The sequence below is a fragment of the Calonectris borealis genome, chromosome 1, assembly GCF_964195595.1.
Source record: "Calonectris borealis chromosome 1, bCalBor7.hap1.2, whole genome shotgun sequence".
Classification (NCBI taxonomy): Eukaryota; Metazoa; Chordata; class Aves; order Procellariiformes; family Procellariidae; genus Calonectris; species Calonectris borealis.
The window spans coordinates 216988985-217016801 of NC_134312.1; the positions used below are offsets into that span (position 1 = coordinate 216988985).

Genomic DNA, 27817 nt, shown 5'->3' on the forward strand with positions numbered 1-27817 from the left:
CAGTGACCCATCCCCTCTTCTAAGTCTACTCTGTTATTTCTCATAAGCCCTTCAGCTCTCTCTACTCCATGACTGCTTTACAAGCTTCTCCCTCTCCTATTTTGCTCTGCAGAGCATGAGAGCATCACCCAAAGCCATTGTCTCCCATACTGGAACTTGTGGATCCATCCAAAAATAAAACCCTGTAGGAGCAAGGCAGAGCCAGGCATTTAGATGAGGAATCACAGTGCCTAAATCAGACAGTTCACCCAGGAAAGCTCAACGCAGATTGAGGGCTCAGCCATGGTTGCAAGAAACCAAGTGTCCTCACCCAGGAGGTCTATCCTTTCAGATCTTAGCACAGCAGATGGAGAAAATTTGGTGAGCCAAAAGTTTGCAGCTGGGCCAGGAGGATTAATTGCTCATTCTGACAGCAAAACCAGCATGGTGGATTGTGCACGGGCACCATGAACGAAGAAACTTGGGTTGGAGGCCCCTAGGAGGTGAACTCATCCCTCCAACCACTCAGGCACCAACCACATCGCCTTTCCTCTGCCCGGCTCCTGCCAGGCTGTCGACCCTTCTTCCCACCCCCACTTAGAGCCTGGCCAAGAAAACACTTAAATAACACAGGGTGTTGAGCAAGCTTCGTGTGAAACACTGCTTTTTTTTTTTTTTTTTGCTTTTCTCCTGATCAATCCAGTTTGGAAGGTCATGTCCAGCTGGAGGCTGGGACAGACAAAGAGCTGAAAGAATCTTTTCCCCTTTGTTATTATGTTTAATTTGAAGGGGGGGGGAAGGAAAAGCAGATTTTCCTTCTTCACCCACATCTCCAGTTTTTCAGGCTGGTTGCATCCAGAATAACATGTTCCCCCAAAACTTTGCACATGAGGACTTGCATTGCCTCTGCCCATCACGGGGAGGAAAAGAAATCGCCGCTTCGTAAGCACCTCCTGCTATTCCCACCTAACCCAGCCAGCACCGTACCCCTAAAAAATAACCAGACACAAACTGGGCAGGGATCAAACCCAAGGGAAAGGATAATCCCCTCCCAGCTGCAGGCGTTGCAGGAGGTTGGGATAAGCACTAGAGGGAAGCAAGCTGACAGCCGCCAAAGGCAAGAGCCACCTGCGCTTCTCGGCATGGCTGAGTGCTGACGGGGATGGGAGAGGAGCGGTGGGGTTTAACTCCTGTTTCATACCACCGAGGAAGCGCCCAGCAGCAGGGGATGCGTCCGGCCTGTCTGTTGGTGATGGGGATGTCTGCAAGATCAGCTCTTAGTGATCCTGCTCTGGGGGGCCAGAGGCACCGTGTTTCATAGAATCATAGAATCATAGAATCATGAAGGTTGGAAAAGATCTCTAAGATCATCGAGTCCAACCGTCAACCCAACACTACCATGCCCACTACACCATGTCCCTAAGCGCCTCATCTACACGTCTTTTAAATACTTCCAGGGATGGGGACTCAACCACTTCCCTGGGCAGCCTGTTCCAAGGCCTGACCACTCTTTCAGGAAAGAAATCTTTCCTAATGTGCAACCTAAACCTCCCTTGGCGCAACTTGAGGCCATTTCCTCTCGTCCTATCGCTTGTTACTTGGGAGAAGAGACCAACACCCACCTCGCTACAACCTCCTTTCAGGAGGTTTGCCCCATTTGAGGACCACAGCTGCCCTTTCTACCCTTGGGTGAATCTGCAGTGTACAAAAAAGGAGTTGCTTGGTATTACGTAGACAGGGGAGAACACAAAAGCATGAAAAATGTACCCTGCTTGGCAGAAATTAGCACAGGGTAGAGGGTGTCAGACGCTCAGGGACCTTTCCTAAGAGCAGAGCTGCCAGTTAGTTGTGATTTCCTCATCACCAGGGAAGAGTTTGCAAATTAAAACCCCATGGTTGCTCATTTTAATAGAGGGAAGCCCTATGTACTCATCAGAAGAGCAGCCTGCCCTGGCACAGACGAGGGGTGCAGCTCGTTAGACCCTATTCTCTCGGACCCATGGCAGCAACAAAAGTGCCATGGCTGGAAACGCTCGTGCCAGGGCAGGCTCCCTCTGCAAAACACAATTCTCGTTTGACTCAGCTTCTCTTCCCACTAATGCAGATGGGTCCCTAAGGGCGTATCGTTCTTGAAGGATTCATTCAGGCAGCTCTTCAGATGCTGCAGTAGGCGTTTCCCATTCAGGTGCACACTCGGATGTAGCGTTTCAAGGTGCTTTTGGTCCAGCGTGGTTGTGGCTGAAAGCACACGCTTGCTCTACAACTTAGCAGCCCACAGACTTTTTAACCTCCTTTTTAACCTCCTTCCCTCATAACGTGCAAAACCCCATGGCAGTTTGCAGCTGAATTGGAAGTTTCCTAGGAGCACGAAGGTTGCTAAATGCTGTGGCAGGGGGTGACAGCCTCTCCTTTGACCCAGGGTCTTGCATGCCTGGTGCCTGGCATGCAAGATCAGGCCTTGGAGAAGGAGTGATGCTTCGCACGAGGATCAGCCCAGCATGATATACAGGCCCGACTGGAAGGAAACACCACGTGAGCTCTGCACAAAACTTGTACAAATCCCAAAATGCTCAGTGAGTCTTCCCAGAAGTCCACCCTGAAGGACAGAGAGGGGCTGCCATGCTTCCCTGCAGAAGGACCACGCAGCATCCGCAAGCCCTAGGACCGAGCTCGGTCCCAGTGATCCTAAGCACAGAATCACCAAATCAATGCGGTTAGAAGGAACTTCTGGAGATCATCCAGTCCATCCCACCTACTCAAAGCAGGGTCAGCTAGAGCAGGTTGCCCAGGACCGTGTTCAGTCAGGTTTTGAATATCTCTAGGGATGGAGACTCCACAACCTCTCTGGGCAACCTGTGCCAGTATTTGGACCACCCTCACAGTAAAAAAGTCTTTTCTCATGTTTAAATGGAATTTCCTGTTTTTCAGTTTGTGCTCACCGTCTCTTGTCCTGTCACTGGGCACCACTGAGGAGTCTGGCCTGTCTTCTTCATTCCCTGCCATCAGGTATTTATGCACATCGTTAAGATCCCCCTGAGCCTTCTCTTCTCCAGACTGAAGAGTCCCAGCTCCCTCAGCCTCTCCTCGTGTCAGATGCTCCAGACCCTTAAAGATCTTCATGGCCCTTCGCTGCACTCGCACAGGGGAAGGCAGCATTGCCTCCTTGCTCTAACGCTGTGGAGCTGATCCCATCAGGGTAAGACTCATCCGTGGGTCAGTCTCCCCAGCAAAACTTCCTGAGAAGGTTTCCCAAATCCCTTAGGCTGGAGCTTCCAAATATTAAATTATTTGGATTCTTCAGTCCCCACTGAAGCTGAGCTCCCACTCACACATTTTGGCCCTGGTCTAGACTGCGTGGCCTTCAATCTGCAGGGATGACATTCCCTGGGTGCTCTGCCTGTGCTGAGGTGGGAGCAGGGGTCCAAGGCACTGCTCCAGCAAGGCTGCAATGCCCTCAGGATTGCACGGAGCACAGTTGTGATGCAGCACCTTCAGGGTGCAAAGCATACTCTGAGCCACGAAGCACCATGCCCACATGCAGAGGTGGGTGATGAACTAGGGGGAACTAGGTCAAAAAGAGCCCAGAAAAGCATTGAACTTAGTTTTCCTTTTCCTGAGGACAGAGCTGAAAGAGATAAAGAGCTTGTTCTGCAGCCAGACTGAATTACAGGGCCTGGAGTTTGTATGTGCAAGGGGAGGAGAGAAGCAGAGATGCTCTGATCATAGAAGGTCACCACCTTGGTTTCCTCCCCTCCCTCCCGTGCAGCAGACAGAAACCAGGTGAGCAATAACATTTACCCAGACGGGCACTTCTCCAAAAAGCAAACACGACGTCACCCTCCCAGCACCCCGACCCCGAGAGAAGAGGGCAGCACACAAATGCGCACACCCACACACAGCCCGGGGGCCTTCTGGGTTCGGGCATCAGCCACCACAGAGCCAGCTCAAACCGCCCCGTGGCACCCAAGGTTTCAGCAGTGAGTCCGTCCTGTCCTTCATCTCACCACAGCCAGCTCCTGGGTGGTAGCTGCTCCTAGTCTGGACACAAATGGTGAATGGCAAGGAATAGGGGGGGACAAGCCAAAAGCTATGGCTGCAGGGAAGCTATGGCTTCAATGTGTTGCTCTTGACTCCACCTTGGCCAAGAGGGCCATCCATGCCTCTTCACCCCCAAGGAGAACCTGTCTTGGAGCATCCCAAACGTCCTAAGCACCATCAGAGCTGATTTGCCCTCCCTAAAAGTGGCTGCTGAAATGGCCACTGAGCTCCAGGCTACAAAATACAACTTAGAGAAAGCCTGTGCGGATGGTCCTATGGAAAGATACAGCCTGATAACAGAGGGAGGGCCAAACTAGTGATTCAAAGTTCTAGTGATTCATATACTCCTTCCCACATCCTTCCTCCTGCAAGGGATGTGGGACAGAGGTGGAAATCAGAGCCGGGGCTGGGAGAGGACTTTGAGGTCCCTGTCGATGAGAGGCTGATTGCAGAGGTACCAGGTCTGGTTTATAGGAGCCTCGAACGGGCCAGTTTGCTCCCTCTGGCTTTAGGTTATTGAAGTCCATTAAGGAAAAAAAGACCCAATCAGTGCAATTATCTTGCACTTGGTGGTGTAATTTTGCTTCCCACCAAAAAGCATGTGGGCTTTTCCTCTGCTCTCCCCTTTGGTACTCTCTCCCCCAACACACGCCATTTCCTTCCAAATGCATTTAAACCAGAAAATATCACCCTCGTCTTCTCCAGCTAGTTCAGTTCCACACAGGGTAGTAATGAGCAAATCACCCTCTAATTGGCTTTATAATTGGTAACTGTCTTATCATAAATGTCTCCCAGTGCAGATTTTTGAGCTTTAGATTCACTGGGGATCTGGATCATGTCAAGGCAGCTGCGGGGAGGGAAAAAGCTAAAGGGAGAAAATAACCATGTGAGATACATCATCTGCTGCGTGCCAGGACCATTTTTTGCTAACAAGATTTTGCAAGGAGCAGACTCGTCTAATTGCATTGCAGAGCCTGGCTGTTTCAGGCACGATGCTTTCCCTCAGACTTGCAAAATCAGCAAGATAATCTATTAGCGTGGCTGCGCTTTCCCCCCTCCTGGGCAATGGGGAACCAGAAAGATCCTGTGTCTTAAATGTCACTCACGCAGCCAAGAGAGCAAGAGGCATCTGAGCACAGCGAGCAACGGTGACACAGCTGACGCAAAGGTCCCTGCGCTGCCTTGCTGCGGGTACCTGCGCTGGGATGCGATTTTGCAAAAAGGGTAATTAAAACATTTGCACCAGGGTGATACAGGGAAGGGAAATAGGGTGAGTTTAGAAAACCAGGGGTCCGTGTTTTCAGAGGGATTATTATAGAATCATAGAATCATACAATGGTTTGGGTTAGAAGGGACCTTTAAAGGCCATCTAGTCCAAGCCTCCTGCAATGAGCAGGGACATCTTCAACGAGATCAGGTTGCTCAGAGCCCCGTCCAACCTGACCTTGAATGTTTCCAGGGATGGGGCCTCTACCACCTCTCTGGGCAACCTGTGCCAGTGTTTCACCACCCTCATTGTAAAGAATTTCTTCCTTACATCTTGTCTGAATCTATAGTCTTTTAGTTTAAAACCATTCCCCCTTGTCCTATCGCTACAGGCCCTGATAAAATTTATCTCCTCAGCGTCTCGGCTTCACACATATTGAAGGGTAGGTTTGGTTGGTAATATCTGCACCCTATAAAACTGTTTGTGGGGGTTTGTATTGCCTCAGTCAGGCATCCCTAATGCTAATCCACTCAGAGTATCTCAATGTATACTTGTATCTGTTATCAGCTCCCATGCCATGCAAAGGGCGTTGGACACCTCCACCCACAGCAAACAGGACTTACTTGTAAAGGGAGGCATCAAAAAAATACACTCCCCACCAACCCCATGACTCTGCTTTTGTACCTCAGCACCACGCCGTGCTGTTTGTTTTGGCACCAGAAAGAGCGGGGACGGTGGCAAACAAGATCTAAAGGTCAATTTGCAGGCTTAGCAGCCTTGACAGGTCCCTCTGCGGTTTTATCTTTCGGGTATCCAAAGTACAAAGGCACCAAGGAGGCCTCCTTTAAAGCAATGAGACATGGAGAGATGCAACGTGCGGTGAGAGCACTGCACCTCCCCAGGAGCAGGCGGAGAGGGAGAAGGATAGGAAGGAGACTGGAACAAGTGCAGAGACCTCAGACCCGCCGTTCCCGTTCCTCCTGCCTGTGCTCTCCAGGGATGCACTCTTGGAAAGCCTCACCATTACTCAGCCCAGGACTTCTTCGTAACTGAAGAAGTGGAGGCAGAGGCAGAGGCCTCCACAGCTTGGCTTTTAGCATCTCCACACATTCATAGAATCATAGAATCATTAAGGTTGGAAAAGACCTCTAAGATCATCGAGTCCAACCATCAACCCAACACCACCATGCCCACTACACCATGTCCCTAAGCGCCTCATCTACACATCTTTTAAATACCTCCAGGGATGGGGACTCCACCACTTCCCTGGGAAGCCTGTTCCAAGGCCTGACCACTCTTTCAGGAAAGAAATTTCTCCTAATGTCCAATCTAAACCTCCCTTGGCGCAACTTGAGGCCATTTCCTCTTGTCCTATCGCTTGTTACTTGGGAGAAGAGACCAACCCCCACCTCGCTACAACCTCCTTTCAGGTAGTTGTAGAGCGTGATGAGGTCTCCCCTCAGCCTCCTCTTCTCCAGACTAAACAGTCCCAGTTCCCTCAGCTGCTCCTCATCAGACTTGTGCTCCAAGTCGCAGATGCAGCCCTCCCCAGCCTGCCTCTCCCACAGCAAGTTATTTTGATGTGTCTGGTTGCAGATCCGCTATGAAAAAATACTCCCTGGATCCTGACAGCCCTGAGAATTGCAGATCTCAGTGCCAAACTGGGAAAGTCTTCCCACGCCTCGCTGACAAACTGGGGGCTGGGATGCTCAGAGCAGTGAGATGACGTGCTCCAGGTTACCCCATCCAGAGGCAGCAGTGGTCCCTCTTAGTTTCAAGTCCCAGCGCAGTCCGGTCACTGCACGAGCCATCGTTCCTTCATGGAAACGATGTCACCTGGCTCCTTTTCATGCTGCATCGCCTGAGCCAGCCTGACCCTTACGAGTGCACACAACTACAGTCTTGAGAAGTGAAGGAGAGGACACTGAGCAAATGCAGCAGCTCTCAGGGATGGCTCCACCTGGATCTCCTTCCCTTAAATATCGTACATGTAAGCACGGGCTCTAGGGAGCTACACCAGAGAGGTGGAGGAGGACAAACAAAAATAAGTTCCCATGGCTGTTTTAACACCCTGTGACAGATATGTCCCTCTGATTCACCACAGTGCTGCTGGCCACCTTCTCCCAAGTCCCTCCATCCTCCATCATATCCCAGCCTTGAGCTCTCCTACAGATCTCCCTTGACCAAGCTCCTTTGAGATGATGCTAAGGACTTGCAGGGCGAGGAACAATCCTGGTTTGCCAGCATCATGGGTTTAAAATACACCCACCCTCCAAAGCCTGTCCTCTCACCGTGGCACTGATCTCACCTCAACTGTGCCAGCACTTCTAGTTGTGGGGTCTAACCTCAACCAGAGGAAATGCTTTGGCTTGAAACTATCTTCATCAGGCCCCAAACTAGTTCTTGGGGAGGTTCACAGTCACACTGGTACAAGTGAGGGACCATGAACCACAGGCATGAGCCATGAGGATGTCCACTTGCACCACTTTTGAGCCATCAGTCCCCACCCTGGAGGACATGGTGGTGGGGATATGTTGGTGGGAAGGAAGGAACCTATCCAAGTAAGCCCTGCTGTGAGAAACCACAGTATTTTGGGAGGAATGGTCCAAAACCACCCACTCAGCTATTGTGAAATCCTGGAGCAAGCTGATGTGGCCACGAGCTCGGCTGCACGGTTTCTGCCTCCAAGCGACATAATTCAGGTTTGGCACTCGTGCCTGCTGAACGCTGCCCTGCCTGAATCCCAATTCCTGCGTCTCACCAAAAGCCAATCTTCTAAAACAGCATTTAGGAATATAAATTATGCTGGGGCTTGTTTTGTTTTGGTTTTTTTTTAATTATCCTAAGAGCCAAGTTATTGATGGGAAAAGAAAGAACCCGAAGCCGCAAAGGAAAATTACCTCCACCCTCCACTGTGCATATCTCAGAACAAAACCTCCTAACTACTTTTCCACGGGGATACCTCCCACACCCCCTTGAGCTATACTGTCCCAGGGCAAGGAACTGCCCTTTGGTTTGTGATTGTGTCATATTTATAGCACAGCAGCACCAAGACTTGACCCCATCACGGTCCAAATTAATCCCTGACTATGTAATGACGATGAAGAGGTTATCGTGAGTTTGAGCCATTTAAAGAAATGACTTCCAGCCCACACCTATTCTGGTTATTCATACCCTGGGTGTAGCTTTACAAACAGAGAAACCCGCTTTATGAGAAAACCACCCTCTCGAAATGTGGACTCCCAGTTTCTGTTAGCTGGGAGAAGGGACAAAAAGGGGCATTATTTAGAGAAAATGATTCAATATTCAGCCACCAGGAAAAGGCTGAGCTCCTGCCACTATTGAGAGAAGGAAGTGGAGAGGAACTTGGCAGCAGGGTTGGCCATAAGCACCCAGCGTTAGCTGGCGCTGGCTGGCACCTCTAAGGGGGATGTTCACCAAAAAGGATGAAGCCTATATTTAACAACCAGCAGGGATCTTCCCATGAGACCATGGGCTCGAGTCATGAAACTGCAGGAGTTCACAGAGACGTCAAACTCAAGCAAGCTTCATCTCTCCTTGGTAACATCACTTTCCTCTATGGTGATTTCCTCCTGACCTGCTCGACTTTCCCAGTAACACAGGCAATACGCAGCATTTCCAGATGAGACTTTGAAGCCTTCAACTCATGCTCAGTTTGCTGCCAGTTTACTGAGAGACACAACAATGCAGGTACAGCAGCAGCAGCTCCAAGACAGGAATATGCACAAGCTCTCCCAGCAATAGGTAGCACAGGGTCTTCACACAAACTCACGACATGCAAACTCACGACATGCTTTACATGGGCTGTATACAAGCTAAACGTGTGTATGATTAGACTTTTAGCCAGTTTCTCCAGTTATTGAGCACTCTGTTTATGTTTTCCATCATTAATTCTTACATAACTCTATCAGTGGTATTTGTATCAGACCACAGCCAAGCTTTAACCATCCGTGACCACTCTCCATTAAGATGGTTTGTCCACCCTTTTCCTTCTTGGAGGGGAACTGGGAGGAATGCATCACTGAGCGGTGGTTTCCTCCCAAAGATCCAGAAACATCAAAGATGTGGGATGCTTTGTTTCATCTCTACGTGAACACACAGGTCACCCCTCCCAAGCTGCAGCCTCTTGCCTTCTTGGTCAACACAGCTCCTGCTGGCCCCAGCTATCACCCGAAGGGGACAGATGCTTCAGCTCACCCTTGCTGACCTGACTTCTTGTGAGATCTGAGCAAGATACCACCAGCCTCAAGGGGTGGGGAAGAGAGGCCAGCTTGCCCCTGTCCCACAGGGACTGGGAACAGTGACTGAAGCACTGATCTCATTTAGGGCACCTGGGAAGCCAGGGCCAAAAAGGGGGTGAAGCCAGAGCATCTAGCAAACTCCCATGAGGGCATCACCCTGGGGTGCTGCTTTTGGCTGCACTTTCTGTACCAAAGGATAGTCTAAATGGTGGGTTTTCATAGAGATGAGCATCCAGATCAGGATGCGAAGGGGTCCACAGATCACACAGGTTGGCACCCCGCTGTGCAGGCTTGGTCCTGGCGAGCTCCACTACCCAGCGCCTGTGCTTTGCTCCAGGGCACTGCCAACACCTAAAGCCTTTGTCCTTTCTCAAGGATGCTTTTCATTCTCCTCCACTCCCCTGAGTGCCCCAGTCCAAGACCGGTTTGTCCACAGGGTTGCGTGGGACATAGCAGGGAGCTGAGCACCAGGTCCCTGCAACCACGTGGCAGCAAGACAGCGTGCAGGGTGGGGACGATGGCCATGAGCATGGGTAGGATGGTCAAGCAGGGCAGCACCATCCCAAGGAATTCATCCCCCCATTGCACGGTGTTTCAGCACACACAAGTCTAAATGATTGCATTGAGCTAAGTGCCTTCGCTTAGGACAAAAATCCCACCCTACCACGCTTCCCTGCACTACACACCTCAGTCTGCTTCCTAAACAGGTTTTTAACCTTTGCAGGGCTTTGGGGCAGTGCTTGCACAGTCTCTGTGGTAAATTGTATATATCAGAGGAGAAACGGTGCCATTCCACTTACTGTCAAATTGTCTTGGGCTTTTATTTTAAAAAGGGATAAGTTGGAGAATTTAATGCTCCCTACAAATAATTCAGATGGCATCAGTAGTTTGGCAGCAAGGAAAGGACAAGCCCTTGCCCTGGGGTGTTTACAAAGACAGACGCTAGCTGCATTTATTCATTCCCCGTCAACCCATCGATGCTTCTGGACTGGACAGGAGTGCAGACTCTGCTGAGCGAGGCAAGAAGGAAAGATGATGGAGCGAGGGTTTGTACCTGCCTCTTTACAGGTGTAGGTATCCCTCTGTCCCAACCACATATGCATTACAGGGTTACCATATATTTGAAGGGAACAGAAATGCAGAAGCAAGCGAGTGCACACACAAGATCCAAGGGGTGTACGCTGAAGCTAAGCCAATTCACACCAAAAAAAAGAAAAAAAAAATGCAAATCCTGAGGCAGGGACTGGTCTTTAGAGCAAGTGACCCAGAGCCGCGGTGGATTTTCCTCTCCTGGAAAAATAAAACTAGATGGTGCTTAGAGGAAGCAGGTCAAATTTAGTTCAAGGGGGATTAATTCAAGGAAGTGCCGTGACCTCTCGTTATGCAGAAATCTGCCAACACATCCACAACGGTTCCCTCTGGCTTCGAATCCGCCAGACCAAGGAAACGGCTCCTTTTCTGCTCCAACCGCAGGGCCAGCGTGGCCCCGGCTGTTGTCCTCCCACCAACGCTTCCTCCTATTTGTCTCTTCCTTTAACCACTTCTTGCAGCAGCCTCGATTTTACTGCTCCTCATGTTTTATTTTCCTTCTGCAAGAGGCAGCACCGTGCCTGATCGAATCTTTGCAAGGGGACTTTGCAAGAGCTTTGGCGAAAGGCATTTGTTCCAGCAGGACCGAGACTGCCTTTAACACAGGCAAATCGCCCCAAAATCCCATCCTCTCTGAGGGCTCAAAAATTAGAGCTCACAGGCGGTGCAGCACCTCCCAGCTTGCACCAAGATTAAAAGCCTGGGCTGATCCAGGGCATCACTAGCTCTGTATCTGCTCCGTAGGCTGAATGTGCCCCTCCGGCACCCCAGAGCCAAATCTGGAAGGATTTGCCCAATTCCCTCCCATGGACCTCAGAGGGCAGTGGATGTCCAGGGCTCCTTTCTGCGACACACTCTGCTATCATAGATAGAATCATAGAATAGAATCATGGAATCATTAAGGTTGGAAAAGACCTCTAAGATCATCGAGTCCAACCATCAACCCAACACACCATGCCCACTAAACCACGTCCCTAAGGGCCTCATCGACACATCTTTTAAATACTTCCAGGGATGGTGACTCCACCACTTCCCTGGGCAGCCTGTTCCAAGGCCTGACCACTCTTTCAGCAAAGAAATTTCTCCTAATGTCCAATCTAAACCTCCCTTGGTGCAACTTGAGGCCATTTCCTCTTGTCCTATCGCTAGTTACTTGGCAGAAGAGACCAACCCCCACCTCGCTACAACCTCCTTTCAGGTAGTTGTAGAGCGCGATGAGGTCTCCCCTCAGCCTCCTCTTCTCCAGGCTAAACATCCCCAGTTCCCTCAGCCGTTCCTCATCAGACTTGTGCTCCAGGCCCTTCACCAGCTTCGTTGCCCTTCTCTGGACACGCTCCAGCACCTCCATGTCCTTCTTGTAGTGAGGGGCCCAAAACTGAACACAGGATTCGAGGTGCAGCCTCACCAGTGCCGAGTACAGGGGCACGATCACCTCCCTGCTCCTGCTGGCCACACTATTTCTGATACAGGCCAGGATGCTGTTGGCCTTCTTGGCCACCTGGGCACACTGCCGGCTCATGTTCAGCCGGCTGTCGACCAGCACCCCCAGGTCCTTTTCCTCTGGGCAGCTTTCCAACCGCTCTTGCCCACTTGTTATGCTCTTCCCCGTTACCCATACAATAATTTCTAGACATCGACACGCAGTTGCATTAAGAAGCAGGCAATGAATCCAATCCACTGATTTTACTGTTGCTTTTGCATCTAAGGCTGTGTCCTTCTGATGCCGAGGACAGAGCAGACTGGCTGGCTAATTTCTTATCAAAGGCTGCAGTGAGCCATACTCACGCCGAGCAGCTTTATCACCTCCTGTCCTCATTGGGGCAAAGGGGGAGAGCGGCTTTGCCTGGCACCGTGGGGCCATGGCCCTGGGAGGATCCGGTGAGATCTGCTGGAACGCAGCCAGGGTCATCATCACGTTTAATGAGAGGAGAGACCTTTTAAAATAAGCATAAATAATAACAAAAATGCTCTTGTCCATCCTTGAGGGGAAGGAACGGGGGGAGCCTGTGGATGGCTTAAAAACATAAAAACAAGGTCAATTCAGAGATTGCATTAAATGGTGACCAAATCCTTTTCTGGCAAGGAGCAACCAGACTGGCAATCAGCTCCAGGCTTTACTGAAAACAGCAGATAAATTAACAGGTGAGCGGCTCACAAATTCCTAAGCTGAGAAAAGCAAAGGTCTGGAAGGACTCCGACTCCCGTAATGGATCGCAGACAGATGATAGACTCTGCTCGGAGGAGACGATCCCTCAGTCCATCCAGCAGCACAGAGGAGCCACAGCGTCAATGCTAACCACAGCCATCCTTCGGGCAGGACCAAAACTGAGTGAGACAGGCCAAAAAGCTGCAAAAAGCTGAGCAAAGACATCCCTGGAGCACAGGTGCCAGAGGTTAGTATTTCTGGCAGAAGAAGGTCCAGGTGGGGCACCAGAAGGTTATTGCTCCCAATGACTATTACCATTTTAATTGCCTCTGTGCGCCTGCTTCGGGTGAGCTCTTAGAGCAAAGAACTGCAAGAACTTAACCTCTGTCTTCTCCATTATCTTCACCCTTGTGTTTTTGCCAGCTTCCCAGCCTGCCCTATACACTGGGGAAAAGACCTTTTAATGCAGAAACTTGCAGGCAGGCAAGTGCCGGTCTTGCTTTTAGTGAATTAGTTCATTGACTCCTTTCCCCTTCCAGGAAAACCCCGCAGGGATTGATTGTATAACCCTCACTCAGCAAGTGAAAGGAGCTAAGTGCTTAACAATGCAAGGAAAAGGGGATCTGAAAGATGCTCTCCCATCCTGCAATATCTCCTCATCCTCCAAACACAATAGCATCGAATTCAGGAGACAATGGCTATAACGGACAAAACCCACGTACACAAGTCAGGCTAGATATATGTAAGGCCGACAGGGGAGCGGCTACTGAAAAATGGTATTTTCTCAGTTTCTAAACCAAGATTCCTTTTCTCTGGCTGGAAAAAAAAAAAACAAAACAAAACCACAGGGCTGTGAATGAGGGCATCTCGCCCCACTGCCACAGTAGGGCTGAAAATGCCATGGCCCCACTGCCCTAAGACCTCTTGCTTCCCACAACCCTTCCCAAAACACCTGGGCTCTCTGTCTCCCCCAAAACTACTCTGACTCTCAGACTTTCCCCTCCAAATGACTTTGCCTCTGCACCCAGATAAAATGATGTTACCGTTTAGCAAGAATCTACCTTTGTGCTGTCTAATCAGTGACAATCTCCCTTGACAATTCCTGCAGAGATAACTCGGCGCTTGCAAGCAAACGCTGGAGAGATATAAAAATACTGAGAAACAGGGTTGGAGGGCAAAACTCTTCCCCTGAAGACGGGAGGCTGTAGACTTCATCCAAGAGAGTTTCTCTGGTGGTTGCAACCAGCCAGGCTTGAACTCACAGTGCAGAGGTGCAGCTCAGGTTCAACCATCACCGCACGTCACCTTGAGCCACCCAGTCACTGTGACAACAGTCTGCTTGGAAACCCTCGTGCTTCGTCACAGCTGCTCGTTACACCACCTTTGGTGCAGCTCGTAGTCCCTCCAAGCATCTTTGGGATCTCTCGTCCCAACCACTCTGCATCTTGGGGAAGATCATGAGGTGCTTCTGCAAGGTCCTGTGACACACTGCTGTGGACAGGGAAACACTCAGCACACAGCAGCCCCGTCTGCCTCCCAGGCAGGAAAAAACCTTCTCCAAGCTCAACCTTGCTCCCTGGGAAGAGCTGAAGGACCAGAGCATGGTTCAACATCACATCTGTGCATGGCCTAAGTCTCCCACCAGGCTTCATTTGCTTCCCACAGGAGCACAGTGATGCCCAAATTTGTCCTGGCTGGTGACCAGTCTCAGCAGCAGGTCATCGCTTGGTGGACTGAACCTGAACCTGAACCACGTGGCCCTCCTTGCTGCAGAGAGAAAGCAAGCCCTTGCTAAGGCCCAGGGGTACTAACGACCTTAATTTAACCCTGTACCAATCCCATGGCATCACTGGAAGTGGCTTGTACCCAAGAAGAGAGTTTGGGACAGTGATGATTAGAAGAGATGAACTCTTCTCCCACTAGGTAGATGAAGAGGTAGATGAACCTCTTCTACCCTGGACATCACTGTTTTTTTTCCCCAGGGGATCAACAGATCCGGGTGCCCCAGATCCCCCCTTATTTCTGCCTCCCAGCCTGCATCTCATCCAGCCCCCTCCCTTCTTCTCAGTACCACCCTTCCCCATTTACCCAGCTCCCAAAAGCCCAGACCAGCTCACCAATGCACAGACTAAAACTCCTGCTCCCGCGCTGCACTGCCAGCACTCCCGTCTCAAACGGGGAGGGCAAAACCCAGAACTTGAGGATCAGGCTAAGACCTTCTCTCGCCTGAATACAGAGATCTCCCTCTCCTTCGTATGGTAGCAGGCAGAGCGCAAGGGAAAGGAGTTTCAAGCAAGGTACTGGGATTTGGGCTTAGTCCAAAAAAGCTGGGTTTAATTTCTAACGCAATAGCCGAGTGCTGCTGCCAGAAAGAGCCGCTGATGCTTCCCTAGCCAGCTCCAAAATCTGCTTTGGCTCAGCAATGAGCAGCCAGTCTCATTTTTAAGTGGATGCCCTAAAACAACGCTCTTCAGGACCCCCTTCCCAGCTCAGGCTGATGCTACGCCTGCCCTCCCTCCAACACGCTCGAACAATTAGCTTTCTGGTTTCGCCGCGCTGCATCACGAAGACGTCCCGCAAACAACCACCGAAGCCAAAGCCCGATCAGAGGGCTCAAACAGCTGCTCCCTCTGCAAAGATCTGGCAATCAGAGCAGGGCTCGAGGCCAGGGGAAAGCAGGGAGGAAGGGAGGGAGGGAGGGAGGACACCCCGCTGGAAAGAATAAGGCTGAGCCTGTGCCAGGAAAGGCTGCAACGCCAGATGCAGAAGGAAGTTGAAGCAAAACAGCCTGACCTGGGAAGGGTTATTCATCAGCTGTTCCAGCAAAGCCCTTCAGCCTCCCCTTTTCCTCCCTGCTCAGAAAAACCTGAAGCAAGAGGGGTTTTTTTTTGTTTGGTTTGTTTTTTTTTTTTTTTGCCAAAGCAACCTCAGGCTTTGGGAGCACATGGAGGAGCAGAAAGGATGAGAGCAGGTCCTGGTCGGGAAGGAAGGGATGCGCACACGAGGGTGGGCTGTTTAGATCTGTACTAGTGCCATGTAAATATATGGGAATGAGATCCTGCCTCTGCCAAAGCTCATTCCCACTATCCCAGTGAGTTCACTGCAGTTACTTTTTCACATGCAAGTGCTTTGCCTGAAAAAGTTAGCTCCTACGTATCACTTCTCTGCATAGATCATAAGCGGCAGCCTTTCTGAGAAAGCAGACAGTTGTTTTTAATAGTTGATGCCTTTTATTTCCACTCTCCACCCACTCTGCTCTCACAGCAAAGCTTGAGGCATGATGAGCTCTTGCGTTTTATCATGCAGTTACAGCTGAAACTCTCCAAAACAAACCACGGCCGCGGCCCTGAGAGATAACAGAGGTGTGTACACACCATCCCCTCCCTGCAGACAGCGTCCCCGGGACTGGCAGACTCCATTTCTGCGTCAGGAACTCCCCAAAACAGCACTTGCCAAAAGCTGGGACTATCACTCTCTTTCTTCTAAACAAAAAGAAAACATGATTGCCTAAGGAAAGATTTGCTGGTTGTAATAGAAGGAGGATGCTGTAGGATCTTAGTGTGGTTTAATAACCATACCGTGCAATTACCACACAAGCAGAGCAGTTGATTTGAACTTCATGGACATTTTGGACCCTAGCGAATACTGCATTCAACTGGAGAAGCCGATGATGTTTCTCTGTGAAGACCCTACCTGGTTTCTCCCATGCAACGTCCAACAGTTGCTTCCAGCTCTTCCTCCACAACCTCCGAGCGTTGCCACTACGTCCCGAGCAGAGACCAGACCAAGCAGTTTCCAAGATGTAGGAAAGAGCGTGGTTAATTCTGCAGCAGACCTCAGGCTGGACACACAGCAAGACCCGCTACAGTGGGTGTAAAATTGTTTCAGAGCAACGTGGGATTTTACAACTGCATTCATGCAGTTTCTTACACCCTCTCCCAGCTCTCTGGCAGACAGCAAAGCGGTGAGATGTACATCAAGAGCCCTAACACCCAGATGCACTGCGTTTCTTGCAGAAGATGCTGGGACCTTTTGCTGGGCTCTCTCCCTTAGAGAGCCGGTATGAATTCAGGCAGAATTGGGTCCAGCAATTAAAAATGTCACTTTGCATTGGCTGGCTGGCACAAAGCAGTTCTTCTTCCCAAGAAATTCAGTCACTTTTGCCAAAATGGACAACTGAAAGAGAAGAACCTGGAGAAGTCCTTTAGAGAAAGAGCCCTCTGGAAATTTCAGCAGTAACCAGGGCACATGTGAGCTCAAATTCTTTTTTTATGACAATTTTGTGGTCAGGACAGCTACACAGGTCTGATCAGACAATTCTAGCAGACAGTGGCATCAAGGAGATTGCTATTGCTCAGCATGGACTCCTTTTGGTGCCAAAATTGCTGGCAAAGTTCCCTTCGTCTGGTGCAGAAGCAGCGAAGGTTAAGCACGTAGGACCTTGCTTGTATGTGGGACCCACTTCCATCACCCATTCCCACTGCCAGCCCATGCCAGAAGAAGCCTCTGTTCAAACTGCAGAGCTGGCTGGTTGGAAAGAGCTTGAATTCACTCCATGCTTGAGCAGGGATGGGCTTGGACCCAGCTGAGCATGCCACCATGTAGGTGAAGACCAGGAGGTGCAGAACCTTTCTTAGAAAGATATCATGCTCTCAGGAGCAAGGCAGCAACAGGAGGATACCTTGCTGGCTGACCTCATGTCTTCCTAAGGAAGAGTTGATGTTACACGTCTGAAGACCAAGGGCTGCAAGTGAGCTGAAAACCAGAAAAGCGGATGGAGAAAAGGTGGGTCACCCATTCAGAAAAGGTCTCCCTGAAAAGAAGCACTGACAAGTCTAATTATCATAAAGTCTGAATAATCAGCGTCGTTCGTGACCCATGTAGGAAGCTCTGTGACATAGAATCATAGAATCATTAAGGTTGGAAAAGACCTCTAAGATCATCGAGTCCAACCGTCAACCCAACACCACCATGCCCACTACACCATGTCCCTAAGCGCCTCATCTACACGTCTTTTAAATACCTCCAGGGATGGGGACTCAACCACTCCCCTGGGCAGCCTGTTCCAAAGCCTGACCACTCTTTCGGTAAAGAAATTTTTCCTGATGTCCAGTCTAAACCTCCCTTGGTGCAACTTGAGGCCATTTCCTCTCGCCCTATCACTTGTTACTTGGGAGAAGAGACCAACCCCCACCTCGCTACAACCTCCTTTCAGGTAGTTGTAGAGCGCGATGAGGTCTCCCCTCAGCCTCCTCTTCTCCAGACTAAACACCCCCAGTTCCCTCAGCCGCTCCTTATCAGACTTGTGCCACTGAAGACGAGCAAACTTTGCCCCTCTACAACTGCATCCAACCCTCTGTCGTTAGACGTGGGGCTGAATTAATGTGTGGCTCTGAATGCAAAACAGCAAGGGGGTGTCAAATAATACATCCTTACCCTGTAGGCCCAAAGAAAGTTGTTTAGAAAGTCTTGGGCATCACCCATCTGCGGGATGTGCAAGGGGTTTTCAAGTTGTCCTCCACAATAAGACCAAGCCATGGTGAGCCCTGCTTTCAGAAGACAGCTGTGCACGGAGCATCTTTCCACTCCAGCGGACAAGGGGAATAAGCTAAAATGCACGCAGAGCCTTGCACAATCCCTGTGTCCAGGCAGAGCTGGCACGGAAGAGCCCAAGGCAGAGCAGAGGGAAGCGAGACCTCCTCCCCCAAGAAGCCCGGTGGGATGCTGGAGGCTTCAGCCCCTCCTGCCACACAGAAAGACCCACTTCAGCTCCGTCTCTCTCTTCACACAAAGCCTTTTTGTCCACCCCCCCAGACTGCCCTCACCCAGACAGACGCGGCACTGTCTTGCGAAAGGCCAGATGATTTTCTGGGCTGCCGGCGGAGGGGGAGGAGGACAACGGCAGCTCAGGCGACCCTGCCACGCTGAAATGCCACCAAGCTGTGCGTGCGAAACAGCACGGGCTGGGCAGCGAGGGCTGCTCCTCCCCGCAGGCCAGGAAGGAGAACCAGGTGTGTTAGATGCTGTGATGTTGCCTCTCCCCAACCGCAATTATCGTTGCTCCCTGGGACTCCTTTCATGGCAGTCAGAGAAGTGGCCTCGTGGTCAACCCCAAGCAGATGGCCATACCAGGGCATACAAATTCCCCTAGACATAGTGCCCTCAGGCTCTGATGTGCATCTTTTGGGCAGGCACTGAGGACAGTAGAAGGGGGACAGGCAGCACCGGGGACAGCAACGTTACCCCCGGCCCCCCACAACCTGCCTCCATGCCAGACACAGCAGAGGACACGCAGAGAGCCTCTTGCAGAGGTCGCTGGTTTTGCACAGGAGAAGAAGGATGAGTTAGACCACCCACCCCCAAAAGACCCCAAGACCAACTAACCTACCCAAAGTTTGTCTTCTTTTCCCTTTCCAAATGGATCAGAAGAGTATTCAAAGAGAAGTCTTTGCCCTGCTGAACCCACCAGACTGAACAAGAGCGCCCAACACTAACCTGGCCGCAAATCATCTCTGTTTTATGCATGGGGAAACTGAGTCACAGAGAAGCCTCCTTTGCTCCTGGGCCTCACTGGGAGCAGAACAACTTGGACCTGAGTGCAGCAGGTCTCTCTGGCATCCCAGAGGCTCATGATACTGAGCCTGGGCAAATAAACCCTGCTGGGGAGAGGAGATGTTGGCTGGGGCTTGGCAGCCTTGGTGAAGGATGCGCTGTGCATTTTCGGGGATGTCTGAGAGCAGAGATGGTGTAAAACAGTGTCGAGGTGCAAGGGGATGGGTGCACTTACTTTCGGCCGCTTCCACTGGATACCCTGGATCCTTGACTTGTAGAAGAGCGAGTCGTCGTTGGCAGGGAAAAGTGGGTCCTCAAAGAGCTGCTTCCGCCTCTGACACTCCTTCTTCAGGGAGGCGTAGCGTTGGTTCTCGTATGGCTTCACCGAGGAGAACATCCTTCCCCACCGGCCCTGGGAGGACAGGCAGATCGGGAGTGAGACAGGGCAGGATCTGGCCAGGGACACCCCATCCTCCTCCACAGCATCTGGGTGGCAGGACCAAGACATTGTGGCTGGAGACAACCATCTCTATCTCTGCCTTCTCCCAGATTTGGCTGTCCTACATCTCTAGACCCCACATTTATAGTCCCACGAAGCACCTCTGGCTCACTCCAGGAGGTAACAGTGTGCTCCATCACCAATTTGAACAGGCAGGGAAAATCCTGCATCCAAACAAGGAGAGATGGATGACTCCTCAAAGCTCAGGCATAGCTTGCAGATCCTCTGGACACGGGACTGTCATTTCCCCCAGAGCTGGCCAAACACCACCAAAATGGGCACAGTAGGAAATGACAACTGGTGTCCTGCCTTTTAGTGAATTCGTAACTCATTTGGGAAAAACACAGCCCTCGGAGGCAAAGGAGGAGAAGACATCTCCTGCAAACTGGGTGTGCACAGGTTTTACGGGGGCTAAGCCCTACCCAGAGCACCCCCACCATGCAGCCTCGACTCACGGACATACATTTCGTGATTTCATCAGAGACGCCAGTTTCTCAGTAGACTTTATATCAGCTCTGTTTTTAATTAAAAAAAGGCCTCCTGGCAGAGCGCCACGTGTTTCTGGATTAATTATTCTGTCTTGACAAGCGTCTAGCTTCCAGGGCAGAGACGTGAATTTAGCAATTCAGAAGACAGCAGGAAACCGTTGCCCAAACGCCCCCCAGAGAAAGTGCAGCACCTCTCCATCACCCCTGCCATTTGGTCACTGGGAACCAACCACTTTGGTCGGGTCCTCATCCCTCCACCCTGCAGTTTGAGTCACCTTGGTCCCACAGCGGGCAGAAGAGAAGGGGGTGCTCTACGTTGTTCCCCTTTACTAAATCACAGACCTTCTTCCAAAGCTCCGTCCCTAAGTTTCTCTGTATTTATTTATAACAGCCACGTGCAATCCTTCTCTCCCCAAAATGGGATGTCCTGTTCAAACTGTTGACCATTCCCTAGTCTGGAAACATCTAGTCTGGTTTCCTAAAGAAATGGGGGTTTGTGTGCCACATAATCCCAGCTGCAGTCTCCAGCACCACCCATGGTAAAATGAAGGGTGCCCCATCCAGCGGGCAGATGCATCCAACAAGCCTAAACCATCACTCCCAGTAGACGTATAGAAACTATATGCTTATTGTGGTGAACATCCACAGACACTTAAAATCATCACATGGGGTGGGACAAGGAAATTGCAATAAAGGCTAATTGGAAGCAGCTAATCTGTAAACAGCCCAAATCCCAGGGATTATATGATCACTTTCAGTCGGGCATCAATTTAGGAGCGGTGTCGCATCCCTTGTTAATGAATCGCTAGGATTAGCTGAAGGAAAGCTAAACCAACGCCCGTGCTGATCAGAGCAATCCTCCGAGAGCATCACCTGCCCAGCCAGCCTCCTCTCCTCTGGGAGAGAAGAAAACACTTCACTTCTGCAAAGCAGAAGAGCAAAGCATAGGTTCTAATTGACCGTATTTATCAGCCTGATTAGCAGCACAAGTGCTCATCACTCAGAGCTTAAGTGAACCCAAAATAACCCCCTTGTTGGCTGCTCCACAGGTCTCTGCTGCTGAGGATCAGTTGCTAAAGCAGCTGGTGGGGTTCTTTGTGCCAGCCACCCACCTTCCTCCAAATCACCTAGCGCCTCATGCCCCAAGATGCAGCGACCGCAAATAAATGTGCAAAGGGGCAATTAGGCTTTTAACTAAACGGGGTTTGAACTGCAAGAAAGGCACCACCCTGGGTGGACTGCATAGGATGGACTGGTGCAACAGGTAGATGCATCTCCCACGAGGAGACCATTAGCACTGGATGGCCAACGACCCACCTGCCCAGACGTCTCTCTACTCCCATCTCCCCGATGTGGAGGAAGAACATAGCGAGCATTCAGCGATGATCCTCCAGGATTGTGGATTTGAGATTTTATAGTTTATAACTATGAAAACGTCCCTGCTCATTGCAGGGGGGTTGGACTAGATGACCTTTAAAGGTCCCTTCCAACCCAAACCATTCGATGATTCTATAACATCTTAGCTTGCAGGCCAAAGACAGGGAGAGCAGCTGCCTGCGTGGGGCCAGTTTAAAAAGTATTAATTCACACAGGAGCCTTTGAAGGCAGCTCAGCAACGCTTGAGGTGCTGTGGTATAACGGGCTTACAGCGACGCTCATGGGATTTTCTCCTTGGCGTGAGGACCAGTTCCCAGATGCTACAGAGGCCCAAGTGCATCACCTGCCCTCAGAAAAGCCTTAAAAATAAATGGCCCAATATCAAAACCTGCATAACACACCAGATGTACTCCTTGTAGAAAAGCAGGGAGCCTCACGGAGCAGCCAGGGAACGCACCCAGCAATCAAAACATGCAGCCACTCTGCTAAGAGGGCCAGAGACCCAACTAGCCTCCAGATCTCCAGCAGAAGAAGGGGGTGAAGGACAGGGGAGACATCCCTAGGGAGGTCGTGGGGACATCTCGGCAGTGAATGAGCTCCTTTCGAGTGACCATCAGGCAGGACTTTCACAGTGACAGCGCTCACTGCGACAGAGAGAGACAGGCAGTGCTGGGAAAGGATGGTTGGCAGCTGCCTTCTGCACGGATACAACTGAGAGAGAAGGATGCCGCTGCTAACTGAGACGCAAGATGAATTGCTCGGACTGGTGCAGGAGCTGGCCTGACAGACGGGAAAGGATGTTTCCATAGGAGGTCGTGCAGAAAGAACCAGCGAGATTTAGGAAGAGAGCCTGGAGAAGAGGGGAGGGAGGTCCGGTGCCTTTCTAAAAGCCACACTCAAGTTAAGGTGGGAGTTATGGGTTTGACCCAGGAGATGCTGGATGCTGCTCCGCAGCCTGTCCCGTGGCCGAGGGCTGGCACTTGGCTGCTCATTCATAAAATTCCTGCTCCTCCCCGGGCAGCTCTGCAACGACGGCTTGGAGCTGCGTTTTCCAACGACCCTTGCAGTGCCAACTTCCACGAGTCACCCTGGGCAACGTCCATCCCTATGAGAACAGGACCGTGGTCCTCTCGGCCAAGGAGCTCCAGCCTTTCTGCCATCCAAATTTGCCTGGGGGAAAAGGGCCAACTCCTTGCCCTGCTATCCCACCCCACGGTGACTGTCACCTTGACAGCCATCTGTCCTCGCTGCGGGGCTGCTCTCACACGAGAGGGTGGAGATGGATTGGAGTTGCAAAAGAAATGCCAAGCAGAACGAGAAGGGATACTGCTCAGGATCATTTAAAAAAAAAAAAACCAAACCCAAAACCTTGCAAAACAATTAAAAGGAAGGGCCAGGGGGAACGTTCTTCGGGCAGTGTTAAAATTCATTACTCCCTCTAATTTGCAGCATTTCATGCTTACCAGGCTGAACTTCAGATCTGCCACATTAAAATGCTCAAGGGCTGTCTAATTACTCTTCGCCTTCTTGCACCAAGCTAGGATGCTCCAGGAGCACAAGAACTGGGCGTTTTCGTGCCTGGTCCAAATTAACAACCCTACACTTGCACGTGCATGTGTCTCTGTGGGCAGGGAGGGGTATCCGAACTCACAACCCTCTTAGTAGAGCTAAATTTTTGGAAACAGAGGTCTGAGCCCAACCTCAGACCAGCCACGAAGGAGTTAAACAGGAAACTATTTTATTCGAGGAAGGAGCCAGACGTATGACTCAGGGGTGTTGTGGACTCCCCCTTTCCACCTCCAGCATCGTCCAGGCGTTTGAGCTCCTGCCAGCTGGTAACGATTACGGCTCCGAGCACCGAAATGGGGAGGATTGAAAGCGCTTGCGTTGGCCAGGACCAAATACTTGCTGAAAGGCTCTTCCTTCCTCTCCCACAAACCGCTTCCTCTCCCTCCCTTCCAGGTCGGAGGCTCCTGTACCACCACTAGCTGGCACGGGCTCACCACGCTTGCGTTATCGCAAGGCTGCACCCCCAGCCAGGAGCAAAGGGCTCCTTGCTCGTAGATCCTACAGCTGCCTGCCTCTAGATCAGACAAAACACTTTGTCCTTAAAGGACAGGATCTGCTGGCCTGTCTTCTCCAGCTCTGTTCTCACTGAGCACAAGGCATCTTTGACATCGCATCGCAAAGGCATAGGATCGGCCAAGAAGACAATGTAGGAACCAGGCATGCGGTTGCTCAAGCCCCAACCAGGTGCAGTCCTATGGGGGCAACCTACAACACTGCAGCCTAATAGCAGGGTGTTCAGAGCAGCCGGCTCTTTCCAAAAATGTTATTTAAATCATTTTTTCCAGTTTGAGTGTTTCTATTGACGGCCATGGGACAACACTGGGGTTGCCCTCCCGCCTACCAACACAGAATTCCAGCTCTCTTGAGGAAACGCTGCCAACACAAGGACAGCTTTAAACAGTATGATTCTATGATTCTATTAGGGACATGGTGTAGTGGGCATGGTGTGTTGGGTTGACGGTTGGACACGATGATCTTAGAGGTCTTTTCCAACCTGTATGATTCTAAACACCCTTTCTCCAGAACCCAGGGAAGATGCAGTTGAACCATGAATCACTCCCTACACCAAACACGAGATAGGCGCTCCACACCTCTTGGCCACCATCTCTATGAACAAAAAAGCCTCAAGTCACAGGTTACAAAGTGACAGTCCATTGAAAGGCCATCAGGACCAGCAGCACATGGTCCACAGCAGGTCTGAGCTTCATTCCTAAAGCCCTTTCCTGCTCCCAGCTGTGCATCTACCACAGCTTTGCTTTGGACTTGATGTGGCATGGCCCGGAGCCAGCAGGACCGCGTAGCATCCTGCATTAGCAACATCCGCAAGGGCTGGAAGGTGAAGCCACACTGATGAAAATTAGAAAACAAGACATCATTTCTTCTCAAATTGACTGCGGTTAACCAGGGGAGCTAATTCCTGTGGGAAGTCATAGGTAGTTCATCTCCAGATGTTTCTGAGCAGAGTTGGGCGTCTTTCCAGAGTAGCTGCTTGAGCCAAAATGCATATTACTGAGCATTTACAGTGGTTACTTGCTGAAACAAAACTACTGAAGAACGGAAGACTGAATGTCTCTTGTTGGCCTTTATCTCTTCCCTTCATCCAGTGATATCTCTGTTCTCATTTAAGAGCTAAAAACTCCACTAGGCTAAAGGTGAAACAACCATTTTACTCTTTACCATATCTATATCAAGCTCCGATTTTTGTCAACGATTTGCTGCAGCACAGCTGGGGTCTGACACACGGACACCTGAACACAGCACCTTTCAGCCAGAGGGTTAACTTGTGTGCATGCACACAGGGACAAGCCGCCCTCCCTCAAAAACTCGGTGTAGTGGATTTAGTCTCAAAAAAGTCCTGATGGGTTAAGGGCTGTTCAGGGTGAGTAAACCCACTGCATCGATACGGCTTTTTGCAAGCACCTAAGTATGGCAAATGCTCCCTGATGATACCTCCTCCTCTATGGAGTGGGAAAAAGCACCACTCTCCATCTGCAGGGATCCTGGTCCCTTCTGCAAAGCACTCCGAGACCTATAAAGGTACTGTCTAACAGTTGGCTATTACTGCAAAAACCTCAAGAAAAAAAGTCATCTTTCATTAAAAAGTGCATTTGCAGCACAGCCAGGGAAGGGGCCAGGGTCACTCATCCTAGCAGAAAACGAGTGCAAGTGACTCTGTATCACCAAAGCAAGCTTGGCTGGCAACGTCTGCACAAAATCAACCGAAGATAAGTTGTCACATTTGGAGGCTGTTTCCAGCAACGCACGGCGATTTTTATCATGCTTTCTTTATTTCCTCTGTTTTTTTTTTTCCTCCAGAACATCGCTCCTTTGTTGCTTAACGGCAATAAGACGGTGCAGGGAGAAACGCAGCTGGTCAGCGCAAGTCTCCTTCTCCTGCTCTCCCCCAAGGCACAGGGCCACGTGAGCACCAGGCAAACACCACGGGCAAGGAAAAAGCAAAACCAAAGCTCAGAGGTTTGCAACTGATGGGGGCATCAGTTGCCACCCTTTTCACTGGCACCTTGCACCCCGACAAGCCCCTCGCTGAGAAAGGACTGATGGGTTTACATGGAGATGCAGCGTTCAATCTGTTTTTTCCTGAGAAGGCTGGGGTTAACGGGAGGGTCTGGGCATTCCTGGATGCCCGTCAGTTGGGTGTGATGGCCAGGAGCTCCCTTTCGCTTGGATAACTCACACCGGGCCGCCTTTGGCCTCGGGAGTTCCTCATTCCTTGCAGATATGAGTCACCGTTTTGCAAACAGAGTCGGTGTTGGAGCTGCAGGAAGAAAGGGCAGCCCGGCACCGTAAACACCCCAATAACCCTGCGTTGACGGCAAGCTCTGCCCGGCAAGAGCACTGCACACAAAATGCGTTTGTGGCACCAGCCAGACCGGCCCTTCTGCTCAACACAGACGTTAAGGTCAGATGGGACCAGGCATCCTGGCACAGGCAGGAGAGACAGACTCAAAGCAAAGCTGGTGGCAGCATCCCCCACTGGACTGGGAAATGCAGGAGGCTGGAAAGACGCAGGACTAGCAGGGACAGGGGTGGAAGAAAAGCCAAAGGAGACGACAGAAGGGCAGACCCAAAAGCAGTGGGAAGAGGGAGGCTAACGTGCCACCAAGCTGCCAGCCTCGGCCGAGGAGCTGAAGATATTTGCCACTCTGGGTCCAGCTCACCCCAACCCACTCATGGTTTGGGGAGAACATAGAAGCTCACTTCTGGGTATCCCCCAACCCATCCCCAGGTGCTCTTCAAGCTCTGAGCTAGCCTTACCGCGGCAGACACACATTACAGTAGGCTTGTTCCCCAGGCCACAGCAGAGTTAAAAACCCTGGTAGATCAGCCGAGGTTGCAGGACAAGCACTGAAAGGTGAATTAATGGGCTTTGCCAATGCCCAGCCCCTGGAGACAGCCATCGCTTCGCTAACCCTCCACGCCCCAGCACACGAGCCCTGACCCTGGTTAATAATTGCAAGGAGCAGCACAGAGCACCAGCACCAGCGAAGCACTCCTGAGCTCACCCAGGAGCCCTGGGGCTTCCCCAAAAAAACCTTGCTGCCGGCAGGAACCTTCTCCAAGGCTCCCCCAGGTTTATATACAGCAACCCAAACCGGGATGGAGTAGCACGGGGACGTGGGGCTGGTCTCACCTCGCAAGGTCTAGGTTCAAACATGGCATTGCTCACACAGAGCAGGTTTTCAGGCATTGGAGCAATACAGCTTAGGAAAAACAGAGTCGTGCATGCAGAATAGAGCCACCTCCATCTCTGGTCATCCGGCCACATGGCCCTTGCTTATCCCAAGAGGGCTGTCACCCCACACGTGCATCGCATTGAACGCAGACCACCCACCCCACGAGGTTACAGGAGTGCTGTGACCTTCTCAGCATCCATTTTGATCACCGTTGGTTAAAAAAAAAAAAAAAGAAAACAAAAGGATGCTATCTTTGTAGGAGTGGAGCGAACATGTATTTCTATTATTTATTCAGGGCTTCTAATTGAACGTCTGGACCAGCTTCTTTTAAATCCGGTCACACTGACTCCACTGGAAGCCTTGCACCACATCAATACACTCACACTGGTTTTCTTGCCAGCTGGGCAAAAACATTATGGTCTGTATCTCTGTGACGTGGCTAGAGGGAAGGACAGAAGAGTCACAGGGCATTGCTTGAGGTAGTCTAGAGAGCCTTTTTCTTGGGCATTAAGGGTCACAGAGATGCTTCGTTAAGAGGTTTGGGTAATTGGAAAATTCATTCAGGAAACTCATCATTAGCACAGATAAAATGCAGCACATCTCCATGCAAATGCTCTGCCTTCAATAGCTTCTGCAGCCTCTGGGATAATTAAAGCAATTGAACTTCAAAAGACACAGAGACGCGTGCCCAAGGAGCAGAAGAGAACGGGGCTGCAGCTATTCTGGAGGAGACTGAATTGAGGCAGCTGGATCCTACAAGATGGTCCCTCCCAGACTAGCTGTGCTGTTTGCCCCTCCGGCTGATCCAAATCATCCCTCCTGGAGGATCAGGATCACACCATAACACCAAGACCATCCCCAGGGCTACGGGTTTCTTCTCTCTCCCTCACCTTCACCCCTTGGTGCAGGCAGAACC

General features: G+C 50.9%; 1 protein-coding gene across 5 annotated transcripts in view; it reads right to left on the bottom strand.

Annotated features, from left to right (window-relative positions):
* Positions 1-27817, bottom strand: part of CAPN5 (calpain 5) — a 63514-nt gene that overhangs the window by 24515 nt on the left and 11182 nt on the right. For all 5 annotated transcript variants that reach the window (XM_075140302.1, XM_075140304.1, XM_075140301.1 and 2 more), the window contains one exon: positions 19509-19685. In XM_075140302.1, coding sequence (XP_074996403.1) covers positions 19509-19670 — 162 coding nt within the window. In that variant the 5' untranslated portion in view covers positions 19671-19685. The remainder of the gene's footprint in view (positions 1-19508; positions 19686-27817) is intronic.